This window comes from Leopardus geoffroyi, chromosome C3 (genome assembly GCF_018350155.1).
Source record: "Leopardus geoffroyi isolate Oge1 chromosome C3, O.geoffroyi_Oge1_pat1.0, whole genome shotgun sequence".
Lineage (NCBI taxonomy): Eukaryota > Metazoa > Chordata > Mammalia > Carnivora > Felidae > Leopardus > Leopardus geoffroyi.
The window spans coordinates 86,834,544-86,858,695 of NC_059338.1; the positions used below are offsets into that span (position 1 = coordinate 86,834,544).

The 24,152-nt window shown below is 44.6% G+C and overlaps 1 protein-coding gene across 1 annotated transcript in view; it reads right to left on the reverse strand.

The window, feature by feature from the left end:
* The window catches only part of FER1L6 (fer-1 like family member 6), a 155,406-nt gene that overhangs the window by 101,524 nt on the left and 29,730 nt on the right, over positions 1–24,152 (reverse strand). The window contains exons 2-10 of the mRNA XM_045453740.1: positions 19,862–19,944; positions 15,691–15,811; positions 12,924–12,978; positions 12,711–12,842; positions 9,041–9,103; positions 5,212–5,290; positions 3,581–3,737; positions 2,802–2,988; positions 945–1,137 (exon numbers count right to left, since the gene is read on the reverse strand). Coding sequence (XP_045309696.1) covers positions 945–1,137; positions 2,802–2,988; positions 3,581–3,737; positions 5,212–5,290; positions 9,041–9,103; positions 12,711–12,842; positions 12,924–12,978; positions 15,691–15,811; positions 19,862–19,944 — 1,070 coding nt within the window. The remainder of the gene's footprint in view (positions 1–944; positions 1,138–2,801; positions 2,989–3,580; positions 3,738–5,211; positions 5,291–9,040; positions 9,104–12,710; positions 12,843–12,923; positions 12,979–15,690; positions 15,812–19,861; positions 19,945–24,152) is intronic.

Sequence of the window (24,152 nt, forward strand, 5' to 3'; positions counted from 1 at the left end):
CTGTCTTTGAATACCATCAAGATGTTCCTGGAAAGTTGGAGTAAAACATGTTAATGTCGAGTTGAGAAATTCTGAAGGTGGGCGGGGTGTGTGTTCTGCATAAAATAATCCCGTGGCAAACCCTTCCAGGATATGGAGACTTAAACAATGGGTATTTATTGAGGCTCTTCTATGGTGTCACACTGTGACTGGCAAAAAAAAAAAAACCATGTAAACCTTGTCTTCTGCTTAAGCTAAGCCTTCCGTATATACGTGCATATATACATATACACAGACATATATGTGCATAAGTATATTTATCAATTAATACAGATTTGTAATGCAGAGAAAGATTGCCTTGGGATTTTAAGTATGGAGGGGTTTGGGGAGATATTTAGAAAGTTATCACCGGCTCATTTAGGTTTTGCAAATAAAGAGTAGAAGTCCTTTCTCCTGACTGATGGATTAGCTGGGACTCTCTATTCCCTCCCTGGCTTTCTCAATGCACAGTCAGCAGCACCTTCCTGCAATACTCCTGACCATGCGCTCCTATCACTGAGCTGGGGGCACGGTATTTTTGGACCATTTAAACACGTTAAAACCATTCTTAGCTTGTGAGCCATACAAAGATATTTGGCAGGCTGGATGTGGCCCATGGACCATAGCCTGTCAACATCTGATCTAATCTAAACCCTTCATTTTTCATTTAAGATACCTAAGGCCCAAAGAGAGGGAGTGACTCCTCAAGGCCACACAGCAATGTTCGTGGAAGACCTGGGACCAGGACCAAGCCTCCTGGCTCCCACAGCCCGGCTCGACCTACTGCCCTAAACCCACACCACAAACCACACAGAGCTTACAAGTGCCTACCACACTGCCTGCTCCAATCCTCTTGTTTTAAGGACAAGGGCTTCAAACCAATTATTTTGTGGCCTCATTTCCAAGTCAGACAGATGAGGCTTTACCTCTATCTCCGTCCTGTTCACTGGAGATTTTCTTCAGGTCGATGAAATGGGTGGCCAGTGCGACATCATTCATGCTGCCTTCATCCCACACCTGGAGTTTTACCCTCCGACACAAAGGAGGGAACATTTCCTTGAAGACCACCTGTTCGTGCCACACAGGATCAGCACAGTTCTTCTGCACTGTAGTTCGCCCCTAAAAACAAAGCGAGCAGGATGTGAGCTGTTGAAGGAAATGAAAGATGTCACTGACCTGACCTGACTTCAAGCCAACTGGCAAACCAAGTTGCCAGACATAATGAACCTGCTTCCATCCAATACCCATGGAAATATGTTGTACCCAGGAACATTACAGTAGCCTCCCCTTACCCACAGGGGAATGGATTCCAAGACACCAGTGGATGCCTGAACCCACAGACAGAACCTGAGATGCACTCTTTTTCCTTTATGTACATACCTATGATAAAGTTTAATTTATAAATAAGGCACGGTAAGGGATTACCAACAATAACTGGTAATAAAATAGAACAATTAAAACAATATACCCTAATAAAAGTTTAACATAGATCTTAGCAACTTCAGCGTATGATTTCTTTCCTTTTAGTATTAAGTCAAGAACTTTCAACTTTCGCTTAAACACTTCATAGCTTCTCTTTGGTGTATCCGAATTGCCGGGATCACTGTTCCTGCATCCAAGGGCCATTATTAAGTAATATAAGGCTATTTGACCTCAAGTACTGCCATAACACCACAGTGGACCTGATAACGTGGCCAGCTACTAAGTGACCAACAATAGACAGTGTGGATACACCGGACAAAGGGATGATTCACATCTGGGTAGGATGGGGCAGGATAGCGCGAAATTTCAACACGCTATTTGGAACAGTGTGCAATTTAAAACTCATTGATCATTTATTTCTGGAATTTTCCATTTAATAATTTCAGGCCATGGTAGACCATGGGTAACTGAAACCACGGAAAGCAAAACCACAGATAAGGGAGGAATACTGTGCTGACATCCTACCCCGCACCAGACACCATGCCAGGCATCAGGGACAAAGGGAGTAATGGTGGGTCCTGCCCTCTGGAAGTCCTTGTAATCACAAGATTACAAGATCAAGCCAACATGCATGTTATGAACATAACTTGTTCCATGCATCTCTAGGAATGCAGCAGATATGGTTAGACCCTGAGTTTGTGTCTTATAAAAAGGCTTTTATAAGGGCTTTGTGCACTTCCCCCATGTGGACCTCAGTTTCCTCATCATAAAAATGGAGGTGACGTTCTATAGGACTGTGAAGGGGTTCAGGTAAAAAATACCCCAGTGTTCACCCTGCCAAGAGGAGGGTTAGGGTAGCATATATTGTAAGGATAGAGACACCATATGTGCCAGCTGAAGCTTCAACATCCAGCCAACAAGGATTAAGCTGTGACCATGTGCTTAGGCCCTGGTACCTCCAATGGCTCTTGAGTAGGGAACAACAGAGAACAGAGATGTCCAGGCTTACAGAGGACAAGGACTACTTGGGAAGCCCAGGGAGCAGGTTGGGAGGCAGATAGCAATGCTACAGAGCCTGGGTAACAGCTCGAAGAAGTAGCCAGAGGTGAGGAAGGAGGTCTGTCTGCCTAGGCCCTAAACCATAATACCCCATAGATCCTCTCTATGATCTCAAATAGAGAGTAAGTGGGTCACGCTCCCACTTACCTGCCACATGATTCAATGCCTTTTGTGACAAGCTTTCTCTCGCAGGGCACTTCCTAATTTTTATTTTAACTTAATTTCATTTGACTAGAAATGTCCTGGGGAAAGAGTGGAGTTCTGGCCTGGGTTTGCCGTTGTTGGTGATGATGTTTCCTTACCATCTGCCCAGCAAAGGAGACCTCCACGAAGGGGTCCACAAGGTCCTTATTGTCACCCACAAATGCTTTGGTGACATTCGCCATGATGCTGGAGTTCATTTTAGGCAACCCCTCTGCTTTGTAGAGTCTCACATAGAATCTGGCCCAGGGTCTCTCTGATGGAAACCCTTGAGGGATCAAGAGGTTCCTTGAGGGGGAACAAAAACAAAAAATAAAAAGCTCTCTCACTTGAAAGAACAGAAAAAGTGGAAGCAATCTGGATGTAGAAAGAAGGATCCCGATATAGGAGAAAATACTGAAAAGATCAGGATTCATCGCTAAAATGAGTTTTCTTTGTGGTGTAAGTGGCAGCAAAGGATATGAAAACAGTTAATGCAAACTCATTCCAGTCCTCGAATTATAGAGTAAACACCATCTTCCACACCGCACCTTAAAAGAAGTGCATTAAGTCTTCCCATTTCATAAACCAGTGGTTGAAAGTATAATTCCTTCAAAGAAAAATCAACCAAATCCAGATAAATAGGATAAACTCAAGAACAGTTTATCTCTATGGGGAGACAGGCTGTCTTTGTCCTAGAAGCTGATCTCCCAAAGGCTAGTGACACCGCTGATAAGACACATCTTGGTGCCTCTGAGAGAGGAGAATCCCAGGTGGACAAGGCACGAATTTGGCAATTCTCATGTACCCACCAGGAAAGGGAGGGAGGGAGGGGAAAGACAGATCAACTTCGGGCATATCATTCATTTGTCTTGAGTGGCCCTGGATGGACCCGCCTCACTTTTCTATTTGCTCCTCGGCATCGGAGGTTTTGGGGTTGGTCTTTAAGATGTCGCCTCTCCCAGTCACGCTGATGTCACACTTCAGGTACCCCTTCATGCCCGTCCTGATGTCGCCAGGGTCTGTGAGCAGGGCCCACTTGTCACAGAACTGATGACCTGTAAAAGCGTCCTGACAGCTCAGATACCCTGCACGGCTGGACCCAGCAGGTCCATCCCACACGCAAGGCCTCCCAAGCTCTGTTCCCTGGAGGGGGCAGCTCATCAGGGTATTCCCCAGCCTCGTGCTGCCTCCTTCCGCTCCTCCCCTCCTTCCCTCCTCTCCTTTTGTTCCCACCTTCTTCTCTGTCTTTCTCTCCAACCTGCCACAGGTATTTGGAAAGCCTCCAACCCAGTGCTAATTGCCTGGACAGGTTCCTAGCTTTGACAGGCTATGAACGGCTATGACAGGACATGAATGGAGTAGAGAAGTCAGTACTATTTCACAGGCTGTAAATGTGACTCGTGGATCTTTTTGTTTGGCCTACACTGTCAATCCAAACTTTAAAATCTCTTACAAAATCTAGACTTCTGGCTTATCTGAAAAAAACCGTTAGATCTGCCAATACAGAATGCACATTTCCACATGTCGGCAGGTAGTAAAGGAGCTGAGTAGCCACTGTGGGTTGTGAGCCCTCCTGTTCCCCAGAGCCTGCAGCACCCCTTAACATATTAACCCACTGCACTCTGCCCAAGGCCTGGCCCCCCGGGCTCATGTGAGTTGCAACTACTTTTGAAGAGAAGGGGCCTTGTAAGAAAAGATCTGTGTTTGTTGATGGCCCAGTTACTTATCCACTCCCGACCTTGGACAAATTACCTGCCTTCTCTGAGTTTCACTTTCTATAAATCAGGGATAAGAATTATCATAGCAAATCCTTATATGGCATGCAACAACCCCAGAAAGGAGGCACTATTTTTCTCTTCATTTTCTCAGATGAGGAAACTGAGGTGCAGAGAAGTCAAGTCCTTTGCCCAAGGTTGCACAACCAGAAACAGCAGGGTGGAATTTGAAGCCAAGCCATCTGGCTCCATAGGGGTGCCTACGTGGCTCAGTCATTTAAGCGTCCGACTTTGGCTCAGATCATGATCTCGCAGTTCGTGGGTTCGAGCCCTGCATCAGGCTCTGTGCTGACAGCTCAGAGCCTGAAGCCTGCTTCAGATTCTGTGTCTCCCTCTCTTTCTCTCTCTCTGTCCCTCCCCTGCTCACACTCCGTCTCTGTCTCCCAAAAATGAATAAACGTTAGAAAAAAAAGTTGAAGCTATGCCATCTGGCTCCAGAGTCCAAATGTGGAACTCCTGTGTGTCACCTTTCCTGTGTCTGCCTCACAGTAGTAAATGAGACCGAATTTGTTGGCGGGAGAACTGTACAGAAATATGGACATAAAAGACAATTTTGCAATTAGACTGTGAACTTTGAGGAAAAGGGCCAGGTGTTGCTCCGATTGTGTAACTGGTGTTGATACTGTTGAATGAATGGGTCAGTGTCATACTGTTGAATGAATGGGTCAGTGGACGGGCAAATGAATGAGTTGACCTCCAGGTGCGGTAAACTGGAGATGAGTAAGGGAGAGATGGGGAAGCGACGCTTTCTTACCAGGTTGGTTGTACACAGTCCCCAGGTCTACTTTGAAGGAACCGATCAGTATGCTTCCTATCAGCTTGTGGTGAAAGACCTGAGGAGAGATGGAGCAGTGAGTCCAGCCGCACTAGATTTCTCTTTGAGGATAAATCTGTGAAATGGGTTCGTGATACCTCAGCGAGGATTCTAGACCTTGACGCTTGTCTGGCCTTCACTCATCTGGAGCACAATGACATTTGGTCATCAAGTGAAAAGGGCATCCAGAAGTTATCTCACCTGTACCTGTTCCTCCTGGCAGGTTTTCAGCTAGCAAAGGTCATCTAACAAATCTCACTGTCTTGAAAAGTATTTTTTTTTTAATTTTTTTTTTCAACATTTATTTATTTTTGGGACAGAGAGAGACAGAGCATGAATGGGGGAGGGGCAGAGAGAGAAGGAGACACAGAATCGGAAACAGGCTCCAGGCTCTGAGCCATCAGCCCAGAGCCTGAAGCGGGGCTCGAACTCACGGACCGCGAGATCGTGACCTGGCTGAAGTCGGGCGCTTAACCGACTGCGCCACCCAGGCGCCCCGAAAAGTATTTTTTTAAGCCAAAGTAAGCTCTAGTATAACCCATCTCTGCCTATTGAAACTCTACCCATCCTTCAATGTCTAGAGCAAATATTACCTCCTCCAAGCAGCCCTCCCTGATCCCCCTCAGCTGAAAGTCCTCTTTCTATTCTAAACTTCCATAACACTCTGCTCACAGCTTGCTCGGAGAACTCATCACATATTGCTTTGAGAAGTACAATCGTCAGAACAAGGGAGGTGGTCATCCTCAATATTTTATCTGATCAGAAGTCAGCAGGGTACCTGGCTGGTTACAGCAACACACTGTAATGCGGTGCTATCAAGATGCAGAAGTTCTAAAGGAAAGCAGCAGAGCTGGTACCGGGTCCAGGAGGCACACTGAATGGGAAACTACTGAAGAAGCAGGAGCAATTGAACCTTCAACTCAGAAAAGAGAAAACTGGGGGTGTGGAGAAGGGGTAATGGTAACTTAAATGTTTTCCAATCTTGGAAATCCTGCCATCTATAATAGGGAGTAAGTTCCCCATGTGGTTTCCAAGTCACAGAAGGAGAGACTCAGCTCACTATAAGGACGGTTTCTGTAACAGAACTTTCTGGCAATGAATAGGTTTTTCTGGAGACAGTGACCTCCCATCACTGGCTATAACCACGTGGTGCACCAAAACCCCATGTCATGGAGGTGGTGAGAGGGACTCCTACTAGTTAGACTAGATGGCCTCTGGGCTTCCTTCTATGACATTCTGAGTTCCTTGAATCAAAGACAGTTTCCTACTTTCTCCTACCCACCACATGCATGGCCTTGTTCATCATACGTGTTCAATAAACATTCGGTGAATTAATGAATGATTCACTGACTGAATGATGTATATGAATAGGAGACTTTTGTGGTTTCTAAGCTCCCTTTGGCAGAGGCAATAAGAATAAATCAATTCAATGGACTTCAGGAAATGAAGAAATGATAGCCCTTCCCATCTCCCTTTCCACCCTTGCTCCCTTGCCCAAACTTTACAAGGGAGTTAAGATAACTGAGGGGAAGCGAAGACAGCTTGGCTCCAGGGGAGGAGTTATTTAAGGCCACGCATACAAAGCTCACTCCAAACTTCCTATGCTTGCAGTTGCTAATGTGGCTTCCCAAAGGCCCAAGCAAGAACACAAGCCTGACTCAGGCTCTCTTCTCAGGTCAAAGGCATCTGGGTCCCTGTGGGCTTGATGGGATGATGGGAAGCAAGAGCCTGTTTAAAGGGTCTTTAAATAACACAGGAGGCCTCTTCAAATCATCCATCCACCCAGGCTTAGGGCCAGGGAAGCCTGGTGTGGTCAAGCATTAGATTACCAGGACTTCAGGGAGTGGCACACACAAACTGCTGGGGCCTTGCATGCCAGGGGCCGCTTGTCAAGGGAAGATGGTCTTTAGCACCACCAAGGTCTGCCACAGCCTGGCCATCCCAATAGCCCCTGCTTACTGCACTCCCTCCTTCGTTCCCCGTGTCCAATGTTGTTGGGGCACATTGACTTTTAGTTCATGGACTAGCCAAAAACTTGTATTAAACACTCCCCTCCAAGGGACTTTTCCCTGTATAATCTTTGGTTTCTGTCCCTAAGGGTCATCCAGGGAGCCCAAAGTATTCTCTTCTTCCAAGCTAGAGGAACAAAGATAGGCAATACTAGCTTTGGTCCTCGGTCTAAAAATCCACTGTCCTACAGACAGTCATGACCCTTATCTATGCTATGGTATAAAAATCTAGCTAGTCACTGTTTGTCTGAAATGTAGACAGTTCCTTAGGACCCACCTACACTGCCCATCTCACAAACAGATGGTCGCCTGAGCTATGCAATGTAACAAAGTCTTAGGCCGTGCCCCAGGTCCTGAAATATCTTCTGCAACACTTGTCCTCATGCCTGAAATTCACATTAAGAATGTTTGGCTCTTGACAACTTTTCATTCTTCAAGAGTCACATTCTTCAAGTGCCCCTGAGAAAGAGAATATAATAATTCCACTATTACCTAAGACTTAATGCAGTATTTATATATGTTATACATATAATACTGTGCATATATATAATATCAAATATATGATGTGATACGAATAGAATAGAATAGAATAGAATAGAATAGAATAGAATAGAATAGAATAGAATATGTGGGTGACAAGGACAGGCAAGGAAGTCTCTGAGACAATTTTTGCCATCTTAAAATTCTGATTAGAGTTGGTGTCACTGTGGAGGAAAACATTTCCCCATTCTCCACGCTTCTTGCATTGTCACATAAAGTACGGGGTCTGTCCTTTTAGAACCACTAGGAGGAGAGCACTAACCTTTGTCCCACCCACCCCGCCTCTCTCAGGGATGCATAACCATGCTACCCTCTTCTTGGGAGAAGTAGTGATTTCTCAGAGGGGCGAGATAGATGCAGTCTGTCACCCGCTGGTCTCTCTGTCTCTTCAGTGAGTGGCATGAGGTTGGTGTGAGTTCCGTCTGGCCCCCATGCTCTCTCATTTGGGCGAGTACGGCTTCAGCATGGGCACCTTCCCTTCCCATTCAAGCCCTCCGTGTGGTGGACCACCTTCGTAAGGCATCGTTGGCTAGACCAAGAATCTTCTCTATCTCTGCTGTTTAGACATGATCTGTGGAGGCAGGTCATTCTGCCTCAGGGCTTCACTCCGCAGGGCTGAGGAAGGGTCTATGCAGCAGACACGACCCCACATGAGCAGGTCCTAAAGTCTACTCTCAGGCAGCTATGAAGAAGCCTAATGGCAACCACTTGCTCCAAATCACATTCTCTGATCCAGCATCACTGATATATGTGGTTCCTTCCTGATGCTTTTTCCTACTTCTCTATTTATTACCAACTACAAGTGGGGGGAGTGCTGTGATTAATTATCATTAGTGTGGATATCATCCCAGGAGAGAGACACTCACATTTCATTTCATAAAAAGAAAGAAATCAACTCAAAATGGCAATCGTAAAGATGGCCGTTGAAGCATGTATTTCACATTCCCACATTAGTAAACTCCACAATTCAATTCATGATGGCTTGGGCGTAGCTTATAGCTTGTTTCCAGGAAGCACAGATTTCCTTGAAGAGGTTTTCCTTCCCAAATTCCTCCACACTAGTTATTTCATGTTCTATCCTGTTGGTTTTGAACTCACCAACCCACACTCACCCCTCCCAAACCTATTCACCCCTACACAGGCTGAGCTGTTCTAGAGAGTTCCCAATGCCTACAATCTTTTCCATCACCCCGCCCCTCCATCACCAATGATACACTTACTGAGATTTTGATGATCTTGTCAAAAAGATGCACTTGGGGTCCAATGAAGTCGAAGACAAAGTACTATAAAACATAAAATTCATTTTGACCATAAATTCCAGACTTGCATCTAAAAACCTTATTACTGGAGTAGTTGTAGATTTCTATCATTCTAACCAATTGCTGCATGGTCATCAGTGGCATGAATATACCATCAGTAGATTGGTCATCTCCTATTTAAGGTCACCTAAATTCTTTTTAATTTGTTTTCAAATGCAAAAAAAAAAATGCTCTCACCCCATACTTGCCCAGGATATAGGTGATTTTTCCTCTAAAATGGACATGAAAAGTGGAATTGTTGGGTCATAGCTTATGTGCATGTGAATTTCTAATAGATAGTGTGAAATTTCTTTCCAAAGGGGCCAAGCCATTTTATATTCTCACTGCCAGCATACAAAAATACCATTTCTCCAGAACCCTGCAAACCCTTTATATCATCAATTCTCTTAAATTTTTTGCCTATTAATAATGATGGATAACAAATCATATCTCAATGTGGTTTTAATTTGGGGTGAACTTGATTAAAATCTAATTTCCTCAGGATTTTGCAGTTTTAAACATTGCCGTGATATTCCCAAGATTGACCAGGAGGAGTATGAAAAGAAATTATGGACAAGGAAGACTTCTAATTTTAAGAAAGTGTTTGAATTTTATTTTTTCTAATGTTTATTTATTTGAGAGAGAGGAAGAAAGCAGGAGAGGGGCAGAAAGAGAGGGAGACAGACATATCAGTGCAGAGCTCAACGCAGGGCTTGAATTCACGAACTGTGAGACCATGACCTGAGCCAAAATCGAGAGTCAGACGCTTAACCGACTGAGCCACCCAGGCGTCCCAAAAAAGTGGTTAAATTTCAGAGTCGAAGAAATTAGACCAGTCTCTATATTCTACAGACAAAGGAAGACTGGAGCCCAAAGGATTTAAAAGACATGCCTAGATTCAGACAGCTGGTTATTGATGGACCTGAGAGCTTGGCTTATTTCTCCAGAAGTTATCACACAAGGGGTTCAAGTACTAGATATTTCACTGTTTGAACTTTACTGAGTACCTCCCAAATGTGAAGTTGTATTCTCCTAAGATTTAGAACACTGGGATGGTGTCTCATTGTGGGTTGGGTCTTTTGGGGGACTAGTTGGGGTGAGGGAGGCAGGGCCAGAAAGTTGCTTTTTATATGTTTTTGAGCTTCGCTGTGGAGAAATAACACAAGGGCCTTAGAGATGAACAGGACAGTAGTAGGAATGGGAGAGCTCTCTGCTCACAGCCTGCTTTTACAGGGCAAAACAGAAAAACCAAAATGTGGAAAGTGAAAGATGCCATCACACGCCATAATAAGAGACCTTCAAAATGGCGGTCCTTAGATATCAATGACAGGTCACATTACATTCCATGTCTTCTGTTTAAGAAAATGGGAAAATACATATGACATTTCAGGAAGTTTTTCATATATATATATATGAAACTTTTAAAGATGTATATACATATATTTTAAATGTATATTTAATAATAAATATATTTAAATATATATGTATTTTAAAGATGTATATATATACATATATATACATATATATGTATGTATGTATCAAACTTTTAAAGAGTTTTATTGTTCAGAATTTCTTTTATGGGGAAAACCCAGATGAAATTTCTTATTTTGATGTATGAAATGCTGTGGGTTCCTTGGACCAATAAATTAGTTCCAATGTTTATTGTTTTCTGCTGCATTTCACATTTCAAACTCAATTGCCTCACACAGGTTCCCTAGACCTTTGAGCCACACACATTTTTATAGCCGGAAAATATTCCCTAGCCACTATTAACTGGTTCCTTCAACATCTGATGGCCTTTGGCTTGAAAATTAGAGGCAAAAGCTGTAACAAAGGTTTCTAGTTCAACTGTACCAACAGTTTTTACCTCAACTTCTATATTTTTACTTGAGTGTCTACTGATGGCACTTGGTCCCAACTTAATGTAATTTAGATCCAGGACTTGTATGCATAAAGAAAATACTAATTACAGCATTTAACAAACCTGTAGAGCTTTGCAGTTTTAAAGCATTTTCATACACATTATTTCATGTCCCATCCATGCTAAAAGTTGTTATGGAGTTGGGGGTAGAACAGGAAGGAAACAACTCATGGTAAAAGGCTTAGAGACAGGAGTGATGGATGACAAGGAAAGCAGTTAACAGCTCAAATCCGATTTGCCCATTTTCTGTTGATTTCATTACCAACGGTCTCCCTTTTCAATTACTATTCCCATTGGGGAAATAATTAAGAGTTTGCTGCATTTTTTTCGTAATTCGTGGTGTCAAAGTGACTATGGGGAAATAGGCACTCTTGTGCACTGTTAGTTGGAGTATAAATTATTACCTCTTTGAGGGCATTTTGTGATATCAAAATTCTTTTTTTTTTTTAACGTTTATTTATTTTTGAGACAGAGAGAGACAGAGCATGAATAGGGGAGGGGCAGAGAGAGAGGGAGATACAGAATCTGAAACAGGCTCCAGGCTCTGAGCTGTCAGCACAGAGCCCGACGCGGGGCTCGAACTCACGGACCGTGAGATCATGACCTGAGCCGAGGTCGGACACTTAACCGACTGAGCCACCCAGGCGCCCCTCAAAATTCTTAATACGCATATTCTTTGCCCCAGTTATGCCATATTAATGTGAGTATAAGTAGTAGCCGAAAGATGAAAAAAATTAATATCCATCAATGAGAGATAGACTGGTTTAGAAAATTATGGTGTATCAATGCAATGGGAAACTACACCAATGAGGGGAAAATGAGACTGAACTATATGTCTTGATATTACCTCTAATATCATCTAAAATACATTGTTTTGTGAAAAGATCAAGGTCCAGGACAGTGTGGACAGAATGCTACCATTTGGTTATAATACTTATTTGTACTCGCATACATGCCTGCGATATCTCTGGAAGGGTACACAAATGCCTGGTGAGGATGGCTGCCTCCAGGGCAAGAGGAAGGGGGTTAAGGGATCAAAGGTCAGAGGGATGCATATTCTTCATCATATATCATTTTATACTCTGTATCTTTTACCATTTTTTTTTACTGTGTAATCTTTTTATAAAAAAAATAATTCAGTGTGTATAATACGTAGAAGCCTCCTGTCTCTCTTTGATGCTTTCCTCTCTTTGATGTCCACAATTTCTGCACTGCTTGGAAAAATATGACTATTTTACTTTCCGATGCAACATGTCTATTTCAAAATTAATAATTAAATTTCTAGGGTCTCTTTCATGAGAAAGAATGTTTACCTTCTTTACAACCAACACTCAATACATTTATTGAATGTAAAACCAGACCTTATAGTGAATGAAGATCATCATATAAGATATAAGAATAAGTTTTAAAAAAAGAGACAAGAAAGTGGGGTATTTCGAAAACACAGCAATGAATTTAAAATCAGTGGGAATTCCTCATCTCTCTTTTCCATTATCTTTTTGTGAAACTCTATGGGGCTGTCTGCAAGGAGCTCAGAGAATTTTCCAGGGCTTAGATGAGTGGTGGGAAGCAGTGAGGAGGGACACAGTTTTTCTATTTGGCTAAAGAATACCCCAGATGGCAGTGCAGGGAGTGTTGGTGGAGAGGATACTGGTGACCTCCGTGACTTACTTCATTGTAAAATGGGCTGTTGGTTCCTTCCTTCACGGTGCTCTGCTTCTTCTCATCCCCAACCTCAATGATCACAACTGGATCAATGTTCTCACCCACCAGCTGGCGGGCCTCAATGATGGTGATGGCAATCTACAACACAAAGGAGCAGATATGCACTCTGGACCTTGCTGTTCATTCACACAAGAAGACACAGGGCAGACTGTCACTTACTTGATAGTTTTGGGATCTGATCTCCCCATCGTGGATCTTAGTCGACAGTTTTGATCTATTAAAAGAAAGTTTAACGTATTTGTTTCATTAAATAAGAACATACTTGGGATCCCTAAGCCTTGATAATATTTTCCCAGGTACTTCTAAGTGCTTTTATTTATACTGTATCACATATTCTCTCTCCATCTCTGGAAGAGATAAAATGTAAATGAACAAGTGACTCAACCTCTCTATGACTCAGTTTCTCCATCTTAAAAATGAAGCTAATAATAGCACTTACCGCATGGATAATGCCTACAATTAAATGATATAATGCATGTAAAGGTTTAACCCAGTGCTTGGTGAAAATAAGTGTCAACTCTTATTGCGCGTATGATCATCAGTATCATTTATTTTTGGTTTTACAAAATGAGAAACTCAGATGCCTCAGCAAGTCAGTAGCACAGCTGGGTCTGCATAAAGATCTCCCTTATTTCCTGTCCGATCCTATCCACAGGACCCCTTTGCCATTTATAGTAGGTAAAAGAATCCTGAGTTTTGTGATTGCTTTTGAAAGAATTGGTAAAAGAGAAAATCGGAAGGAGCAACCCAGATTCCAAGCCAGTGAGATTTCACATTCCAGGGGATTTCATTTATCTGGACTGTCGTGAGGAATTAGAAACAGATGCACAACACCTGGGCATTTAGAAATTGGATAACAGTAGAAAGAGGTGACGGATCCCTGTTGTCACCAAGGCAGCAATGGGTGGGAAATGAACTGAGCTTGAGTTCCTACTGGATTTTATTCTCCTGCTTTCCAACAATACCATCTTGCATTTGACTTCATTCCATTTCCGCCGATTACAACTGAGTCCAGTAGAGAACAAAGAAGGCTAGTAAAAAATCCCAAAGCTTTAGACTCAGACTGATCTGAATTAAAATATTTATTTTTCCCAATTTTGGGACGTTACCCTTAATTTCCTCATCTGAAAATGGACATAATAATTCCTACCATGTAGTGTTGTTCTGAGGCTGAAAGGAGATAATGTATGTAGGGAAGAGTACATAGCAAAAGGTATATATGTTCATTAATAAAATGGCAAATTCGCATTGATCATTTACTGTGGGAAAGCTCTGTGCTGGTCTCAGAGAAAAAAACAGATGAATGAGCCATCATCCTGGCCGTTACACAGCTAGCAATCTATCCAAGGGAGAGAGGACCAAAGCATGGCAAGAAAAAACTCTTAAGTGTAAAATGTGTTGTAGAAAAAAAAAAAAAAAACGTGATAGGAGTTCAGAGATGAGAGAAGTTCCCGAGAGCCCAGGTAAGCAACGAAGACTTCACTGCAGAGGTTGGATGTCAATGAGCATTATCTGGTGGGTAGAATTTCAACTGATAGAGAATGCACTGACCAGGGAAAAAAAAGTCTACTCCCTATTTCTTTTTCTCCTGCCCTCCTCCATGCAGTGCTGTTATTCTGGTGAAATAAATGGCAAGGGATCCCTTCAAGGATATTTCAAAGTAATTGAAATCCTGAGTCAGGGAGCTTAGGGGGCCATGGTCGTCATGGTGCAGTAAAGGGGGAAGGAGATACCGCAGAGAGTATGTGCATACAAACTTCATGTCTCCTTTAAAGAGTCAACCTCTCAGCTATCACCATCTCTGATTTCCAACTGTTTCCCAACCCCCTCTACCCACATATCTACTGTGTGCCATCCTGTAGGGCCCAGTAATAACAACTCAGTCTGCCATACAGGGAAGCACTAATTTGCTTTATTGACAATAAGAATTCTGAGTGGACAAAGAAGAGATGGCATGAGGAATTACCATGAGTAAGAAATAGACATAAACAAATATGGTAGACTGAAGGCATTGATAGCCCCAGGTATTAGCTTCCTTGGAACAATGCTCTTTGCCTTATGACTTGTCCCTCATTCTGACATGGGCTGGACTCGAGACTTGCACTGGCTAATAGAATGCAGCAGAAATGACTCATGCTAATTCCAAGCCTGGGCTCAAAAGACCTTATGTACTCATACTCCTTCTCCCGGAACTCTGCCATCACCACCATTAGAACAAGATCAGACTAGCCTGCTGGAGGATCTAATGCCGTATCGAGGGGAGCTCGGTGGTCCCAGGTGAAGCAATCTTAGACCAGCCTATTACCAGCCAACACTCAAACTAAAATCAGCAGAGCTACCAAATGACCACACACACACACACACACACACACGAGTGTGGATGTGTATCAGTCTAGAACCAGTAAAACTAACCAACAAGCCCACAGACTCATAAGGAGCAACAAATTTTTTACTAAGCCTCTGAGTTTGGGAGTGTTACACATCAGTTGCTAACTGATAGAGCAAATCACAGGCACGAAGGCCAGTTTGTCCCGACTTTTTGTCGGGTAGTACAAACATTTGGGACAAACACAGAGCTAAGACACCTGGCACCTTGATGAATTAAAGAGCAGGTGAGGGACAGCTCCTGAGTCTGCCTCCTGCTGTTGCTGTCATTGCTGAATTATGAGACCTTAACTCAGGGGATTTAAGAGCAGAAGTTGGTCAAGGTGGGACCCTGGCTTGCTGAAGGCTGACTAGTATCAGGACGCCAGCACTGCCATGGAGGAAACTGAATACATACAGACCTCTTGTCTTCCTGCCTTAGACCTTTGGCGCCTTGTGACCAGTGATCAGTTATTATTCTCTGTGTCCCAGAGCCTGCAGGGGTTCCTGCACATGGAGGTGCCCAGTAAATGTGTGCTGACTGCCTGCACCAGCACTGTACCTTCTCTTTGGAGGAGCTGCAGGGACAGGGGTCACAGACGCATGACCATAAATTAAATCTCCTCCCAGTCCTTCCTGGTGTGAAGGCCCCTCCTGTGACGCTTCTGCTTCATCCTGGCCATCTAGAGAAGCAAACAAGGAAGAAAACTCTGTCAAATATGATCCACAGTGGTGATCTGAGCCTCAACCGTCCAGCGCTATGCTAATCACCATAAGGGGTACGTGAAGACATTCAGACAGTCCCTGCCAGCGTGCAACTTAACATTTTATTGGCAGAAAAGACAGGCACATACCTTAACTTTTCTAAACAGTAAATTCATCTTCTATTGCCAAAAAAGAGTAGATTTATATGCATGGTATTATGGAAAGAAAACCGGTAAAAATTCAAAGACATGCTTTCAAGTCATGACCTTGCCGCATTGGAATTTCAGACAAGTAATTTATTCCCTCTGAACCTCATCAGTAAAATTTAATGTGCATAAGAATCACCTGGGAAGCTGTTAAAATGCAGATTCTGATTCAGTAGGTCTGGGGTGGAGCCCAAGATTCTGCATTTCCAATAGCAATGTCCCAGGTAGATCTGTTCCTGCTGTCTGAGGGCCAATTTTGAGTAGAAAGGTGCCCTAGGTTGAATCATAGTCCCCAAAGATACTGAGTCCTAGTCTCCAGAACCTGTAAATGTTACTTGGAAAAAGGGTCTTTGCAGATGTGATTAAATGACGGATTTTGAGATGAGGAGATTATCCTAGATTATACAGGTGGGTCCTAATTGCAATAATATATATCCTTACAAGAGGGAGGCAGGGAACAGAAGAATGCAATGTAATCACAGGCAGAGGTGGGACAGATGCCCATCATAACCATCAGAAGAACACTAGAGGCAGGAATCAGATACTCCCCAGGGGATGGGGCCCTGCCAATATTTTTATTTCCACCCAGTGATACTGATTTCCAGCCTCCATTACTATGAGAAAATTAATGTGGGTTATTTTAACCCACCCAGTTTGTGGTAATTTGTTATAGCAGCCACAGGAAAGGAATGCATAAGTGTCTAGAAAATTTAAATGAATAGATAGTAAACATATTCTTTAGATCTCTTCCCCCACTGTGGGATTCTGATTTAATTTATCTGGGATATCACCTGGATGTCAAGATGTTTTAAATCCCCAGGTGATTCCTTTTCTTTTTAAAGTTTGTTTATTTCTTTTGAGAGAGAGAGAGAGAGAGAGAGAGAGAGAGAGAGACAGAGAATCCCAAGCAGGCTCCACACTGCCACTTCGAAGCCTGCAGCAGGGCTCAAATTCACAAACGAGATCATGACCTGAGCTGAGCCACCCAGGTGCACCGCCCCACACGGACCCCAGGTGATTCTAATGTGTAGCAAAGCTGAGGAACCACCTCTCAGCCAGGTTTTTGGTAAAAAACAGACAGTGTGGAATACTCTCATGCACTAAGAGACTCTGCATGGTGTAGTTCAAAGCCCTGGCCCCAAAGGTTGGGTGGAAATCCCAGCCCTGCCACACCCTAACTTGAGGATCTTCTCTCAGCCCTGCTGTCCTCATCTATAAAGCGAGGCAAGGCCAATGTTACCCATCCCACAGAGATGCTTTTTTTTCTATTTTCTTTATAGCACTTTTCTCAACTTGTAATTCAGGTACCTCCTCAGGTCCCAATAGGTAACAGAGGGTGCCCCCAGAACAGAATGATCTGAGGACTTGGTAATTTACACAGGTGTGGGTACAGGAAAATCACAAAGGGTTGTGCAGCTACCTGAGGCTCAGAGCAGCCACACTGTATCTGTTTGGAAGACCCCAAAATGAGGAGAGCAGTTACCAGAACCTGGAAGGAGAGGAAGTCAGGTCCAGCTGGCTTCCCTATAAAGAGCAGTAACCATCCCCTTCAGTTGAGGGGCACATCCAACCATGAATCCTGAGCTCACACTCCTCCGTCCCTCAAACTTCCTGCTGGGGCGCCCCATCGGGAAAGGGACCTGGGCTGTGCATCAATACAGGTCAGCCTCCTGGGGCTGAGGACAGGTGGAGAATTGATTTGGAAAGACAAACGGAAGAGTCCTACACAGGGCTAGCCCCTCTCTAATCTATCCGATGTTCACCATCCTATAGAATAGAATCTAGCATAGGACCCAACACTCAGTGGAACTTCCATTAGTCTTTCTTGAGTAAATGCATGAATGGAAGATCATGGGAGGTACTCAAAAACTCTGTCGGATAACTAGTTAAAGGGTGGGTTAGGATCACTGGAATTTTATGAAATTAAGATATAGCCACTATGCCTCAAATACACAGACGTGAGACCCACTGACTCTGAGAATCTCCAAATGCTACATCCAGAAGAGCCTAACTTTCCAGGATAAGCCCAAAAGGAAAGACCAAAGTGTACTCAGTTCTATGGACTTTGTTTTGTCAGTCTCCCACAGGGCAAGCCCCTAGTCAGCAGGATGAATGCTATTTACTTTCTAGGAAGGGTCTGATTCCTCTCTGCCTTGTTTGCTTTCTGGGCTGACAACTCTAATTAGAATGAGCCATAGGAGCCAGCTTCTCTGAAATGCCTGAGGTTGACTGCCCTAAATCTCCACCACCTTGTTCTTTCCTTCCCTATGTGGTCATTATAGGCTCCTAACTGGAGGCTGACCCATGGAATAGGAAAACCCAGGCCCATGTATAAGATTGACCTAGGCTCAGGAGCTGGCTTCTCCACTTATTGGCTGTGTGACTTTGGGCAAGCACTCACCCTCTCTGAACCTCTATTGTAAAATAGGGGCAAAAGAACCTACATTTCAGAGTCATGAATGATGCATGTCAAATAAAAAGCAGCAGGGACTTGTTAAATGTGTCACAAATATTATTTTTCATAACATCGTGAAAGTAAGGGACTGTCTCATTCAACCTTGTGCCCCAGGACCTACTGTAGGGTCACAATTTCAAAGACACCAGGAAAGACCTAAAAGCCTTTTCTACCTACTCCCTGATACCTTCAATTTGACTGAACAGACAAGTATTTCTTTAAGCTTTAAGTCCTGTCCCCACTTAAAATGCCTCTCCCATCCCATCCCAATGGGTCCCTCCAAGGAGACGAGAGGGGTGAAGACACAGCAGACCCACTGCACCATTTGGGCTCGTAAATGTTCCAGAAAGCTAGCCTCACGCTGGGTGTTGTCAGGGCCACTCAGCAGAAGTCTCCGGAAGACCACCGCAGACCTGTCCATCGGAAGCAGTTAATCCTATTTGACTCACAAACGTGTGTCTACCTGATGCCAGGCCTGGCCCCATCGGTACATACGGTTCACACTGTAACTTGGGGATTTATTTGTTCTTTCAAAGAAGCAAGCCGCCCATTCTGAGGGCGAAAAGTCCGACAGCCAGGACGTGCATCCCAACGCCACTGCTTCCTGGTTCTGGGCTCCCAGCCTGAGAGGCTTGCAGGGTCTGTGCCTCCACACAGGGTCCTGTGATCCGAAGGACCTTGTCACACTGAGCTCAACACTCTGCTATTGCCATCCACAAACTCTTAATAATTTCTTAGCAAGGGCTTTGCGTTCTTATTTTCCACTAGGCCCTGCAAATTCTGCCGCTGTCCTTCCCATACTTTATTTACTCTCTGCATCTCTGCAACCTCATTTGTAAACCTGGGATAACAACACCCACTGGTAAGATGATGGCAGGGTCAAATGAGACAATAAATGCAGAGCCTCCCCCATAGCAGCTGCTGTCCTCACTCTTATTTTTAAAATCTCACTGGATCCTCCCCATGGTGTGTGAGGTCAGCCCAGCAACCCACATCATGCCCGCTTGACAAAGGAAGAAACAGAATCAGAGCTGTGCAGTGGCTTATCCTGGGCTACAGAGCAAATCAGAAGAGAAACAGGAGCTTGGACCTTGTCACTGCCTCTCCTTGGGGTCCCCTTCCATGGCCCAGCAGGTGTCCGCCCCACCCCTGTTGGGCCCAATGACCAGGTGACCAGCAGCACTGGGGTGGACTGCACCTGTGACCAGCAGGGCCTGAAGACCCAGCAGGTAGCACACCCCCCACCTGGCTTCCACGCTTCCACGGAGGAACAGCTCCATTCTCAGCCAAGGAGGTGTCAACTCTATGAGATGTGTAGGCTCCCAATGCCAGGGTAGTGCATTTTCCCCCACCCCCAAAAGCCTCACCTTGAGCAGCCTTATTGGCTAGGGTTAACCCCTTCTCTGCTTTCTTCTTCTTCTTCTTCAGCTTGAGCCCAAACATCCCCTTTCTGAAAAGAAGAAGAAAAACTAAACATTGTAACAGTAACTTCAAGTCATTCAGACATATTAGGAGAAAACACACATACACATACACACACACACACACACACACACACACACACACACACACACTGAGTTTTCCTGGAAGCTGACCAGCCTCCTCTTTCACCCTGGTGGATGAGGATCAAAAGACAAGTCAGGAAGAACCAACAAGCTCTTCAGACAGCTCTACATTTGCAGAAACCATGAAACCTCACCAGAAATCATGAGGTCCACCTAGAACTTAAATGACGCAGAATATGAATACTAACACCACCGGCTGGTATTTCACCATTTCTCCTCACTTCCCTGTACCAGGCACTCAAAATGAATGACATCACTTAGCCAACACAGCAACCCCCCTCTCACCCATCTTACAGATGAAGAGCCAAGGCCCAGAGAGGGTAGGTAGTATTTCTAAGGTCACACAGCTCTGAGCATCAAAGCTACCCAGAACCCAGGTCTGTCTGATTTCAGAACCCAGGCTAGAGCCAGTGGGTGGCCTGAACAGGTTTCCCTGAGCAGAGTGAACACATTCTCCAGAGCCACGCTCCCATACTATTTCCAAGGTCGAGACCCTGTGAGGTCCCACCACAAGTGCACAGCTCAGCTGACACTGATGGTGTGTGCCTGGAATATTAGCTTCTATTATTACTGTCATTATTAGCTGTGAGCGGAAGCTACTTGGGGCCTCCCTCTATCCCAGGAAAGAGCCCTGCTTCTTCATCTTAACAGACAACAGAAGCATTCTGGACACTCCTCCTGAGAGATCCCTTTCTGGAGTTGAGGGGGACTGAACACAGGACAGTACAATGATGGACCCAGTTCAGAGGGAAGTCCTGGCCCTGAGTCAGGCAGGCTGGTGAGCTGGCCCTCCAGAGGACGGAGAAGGAAGAAAAAGGGCAGAAAGGAGAAGGGAGAGGAGAGCAGCAAAGCCTCCCAGGGAACATCCTGCAGTCCTGCATGTGAAGAGAGTGGAGGGCCATCAACGACGTCCAGTGTGCTGCTTGTGTGGGTAGGACTCGCGAGGAGCTCAAAGCAGGGATTCCACATCAGACTGTCTGGGTTCTAGTCCCGGTGCTATCTGTGCAGGCTGACCCTCTCTGCACTTTAGGGCCCTCACGTGTGAGACAAGATAAGAAAAGCAAAGCATTTAGCACAGTACATGGAACATACAGGTTGCTCAATAAATGTTAGTATTCTTGTTCTTCTCATAAAGGATAGGATTAAGACCAATGAATGGAAGCTACTAGGTGACAGATGTTCATTCTATTTATTTATTAATTTACTTATTTATTTATTCTTTTTATGTTCTGCCTTAATTCAACTGAGAAATTAAGGAGCCCCCCACATTGGTGTTGTCTGAACAGTGAAATGGACTGCATTGGGTAGCAGTGAGTTCCCTGTTCCTGGAGGTGGGCAAGCAAAGGCCTGGTGACCACCAGAAAAGGATGTTGTAGAGAGAACAAACATCAGAAGAGGGGGGACTGGTCTATGGGATCTTGGGGGTCCTTTAAGACCCTGAGATACAGTAGAATGGAAAGAACAGGCTCTGGAACCCTGCAAGACATCGATGGATTGGGCAAGTCACGATACTTCTCTTTGCCTCAGTTTCCCCACGGGTACAAATTTATGGAAAGGAATAATAACGTACCTGCTTCACAGACCTGTGAGACTAAAAATGAGGTGAAGTCATCAAAGCACTGAAGGCAGTGCCCGGTATATAGAAAGTGCTAGAATGTGCCCTTTTTGCAGGTAGCATTTCCCTCTCTTTGGTTTGCCATCATCTGTGATGCAAATCATTCTAAGTATCCCAAGAATCTCAGAGGAACATACACAAGGAGGATTTCCCTCTTCTGAAATTTCTTAAAGGCAGCTTCCAATAACTTTCCTGTTTTCAAAAGAGAGTTACCAAACAGAGGGCCCAGGCCAGCACCTTCCAAACCCTGACTTGCCATGGTGGTCCCCAGCGGCTCAATGCCATGGTCATTTCATGGAGGCATATTTGAAAAGGCTGAATTTCTTCCATCAGCAAACAGGAAGTCACTACTCATAAATGACAGTATCTACCACAGGGAGACTTGATGTTCCTTTAGGAAGCTGACATCCTCATCACAGATGGCCTTGGCATTCTGCATCTCCCATCAGGCAGCTTGTGACGGAGGCACTGAAGCATGCCCGAGGTTGCTAGCGAGGGCAGAAAAAGAGAGAAAGACAGATACCTCTGCCCCCTCTGAAACCAAGATCTCTTGGCCCAGCTGACCATTAGGGGCACCTCAGGAAGTTTAAAACATACCAATGTCTGGAGCCACTTTCAGAAATTTGTAATTGCTTTGTAGAAGACCCAATGCTGAGAAGCTCTTTTCTAGGCACAGCTCAGACCCAGCCACCAAGGAAGCCGCAGAGCCTTTCAGTAATGCCCAATGGATTTACAATCAGCTCAGCTCCCCTGGATGGCTTGATGTGTGTTTCACAAACGCACAAGGTTGTTTGCCTGAAACCCTGAGTCAGTCATCAAGGGCACTCCCAGCATGACTCCCAGCATGAAAGGCTTCTTGATGAAAATTGATTTTTCCTCCTCAGCCCCGTGACATCTGCAGTAGAGAGAAGGCATGGCTCAGCAGCCCAGAATAATCGGCCACGGGCAGATTGGGCAGCAGAGAGTGAACTGGCGACAGAAGACGGCCCACAGGCCTGCTTGAATCGCCTGTTACCTCTTGAATTTAGGACCAGCCACTTAACCCAGATGAGCATGGTTCATTCCCACATGACCCAAGGACCTTTCTTACCCAATTCATAGGGTGGCGTTAAAATAGGAAACAAGGCTTGGAAAGTGTAAAACTCACTGCAAAATGCTGCATTACAACATTGATCACACGGAAATGTGCTGCACTATTCCCCTGAGTTCAATATTTTTTAAACATGTATTAACACTATGTGCCAGGAGCACCATTTTACACACACCATCTCCTAGGGTTCTCACAACAGACCGCGAGACGGATGCTATTATTATCCATCTTTACAAACAAGAGGTTGTCAGGGGTTTCTAGCCAGTATGTTGGGATCGGCCAGTAAATGAGGAAATAAGTCCCCAGGGCAACGGCCACCAAACCGCCCTTCTCCTTCTCAGCTTGCTGAGGACTCTAGCAAGGGAACCCTCCCACTTTACAAAAGCGATGGGGCTCTCTGGTATCAGAACTATTGAATCTCCTCCCGGGGCCACCCCAAGGTAAGTCAAGACACACAGAAACCCCCATACCAACCTGGTCTCCTCGGGGTGAAAGCTACCATGACTCCGATATCTGTATCCAAACAATAAGAGCGTTAAACAGTGCACGTGTTAGGCTTTGGCTTCAGCACATCTGTTCCAGGTGGGCATCACTCCATGTTGAACCACAGGGCCGGCACCATGGGGAGGCAGCCGGCCTGGCACACAGAAAGAGGGGCTGGACAACTAGAGTTTGGGTCTCACGTCTACCATTTTCTAACTACGCCAGTGGGGCTGGCCATGGGACTTCTCTGAGCTTTAGGCTCTTCTGCAGGAAGTGGCAATAAAGTTATTAACTCTGCTTTTCTTGTAGGATGTTATGTATTATGACCCCATTCAGTGCTCATGCTGAATGGTTAGGAGCTCTACAAATAACTAATTTAATCTCATGTCCGTGGCTCACTGGACACAGATTAGGAAATGGCTCACAATGAGGGTCTCCATGTGGTTTTCCACTTGCATCACAAAATTCCCCTTCCGGAGTCACCTTTTCTACCTTCAATGTGGAACAGAAGCAGCTCAGGCCCAGCAACCAAACACGAAGCTGAGTCAACCGATGTGTCCGTTACTAGCCCCTCCTGCTCTCCTCCCACCTAAGGTCACAGGATACAGGTCATCTGTGCACCTCACCCTCCAAACACAGAGTCATAACATCCAGTGTGGAAAAAACAACTTTGATTTATGAATTGATTTATATGGCAAACTCTTATAAACTTTAAAATTCCTTATTAAAAGAATGGCTTTGTATGGAATCAGGACTACCTTAAAAATAAAGCAAAATCAAGCCTTACCACCATTCTGAGGTCATCCAGAGAGCCTTGGATAAATTCCCAGTTGCCTACGGAGAAATACCTTCTTGGGAATATCTGATCTGTGTACTCATCCTACTTTTAAGCCTGGGATATATTC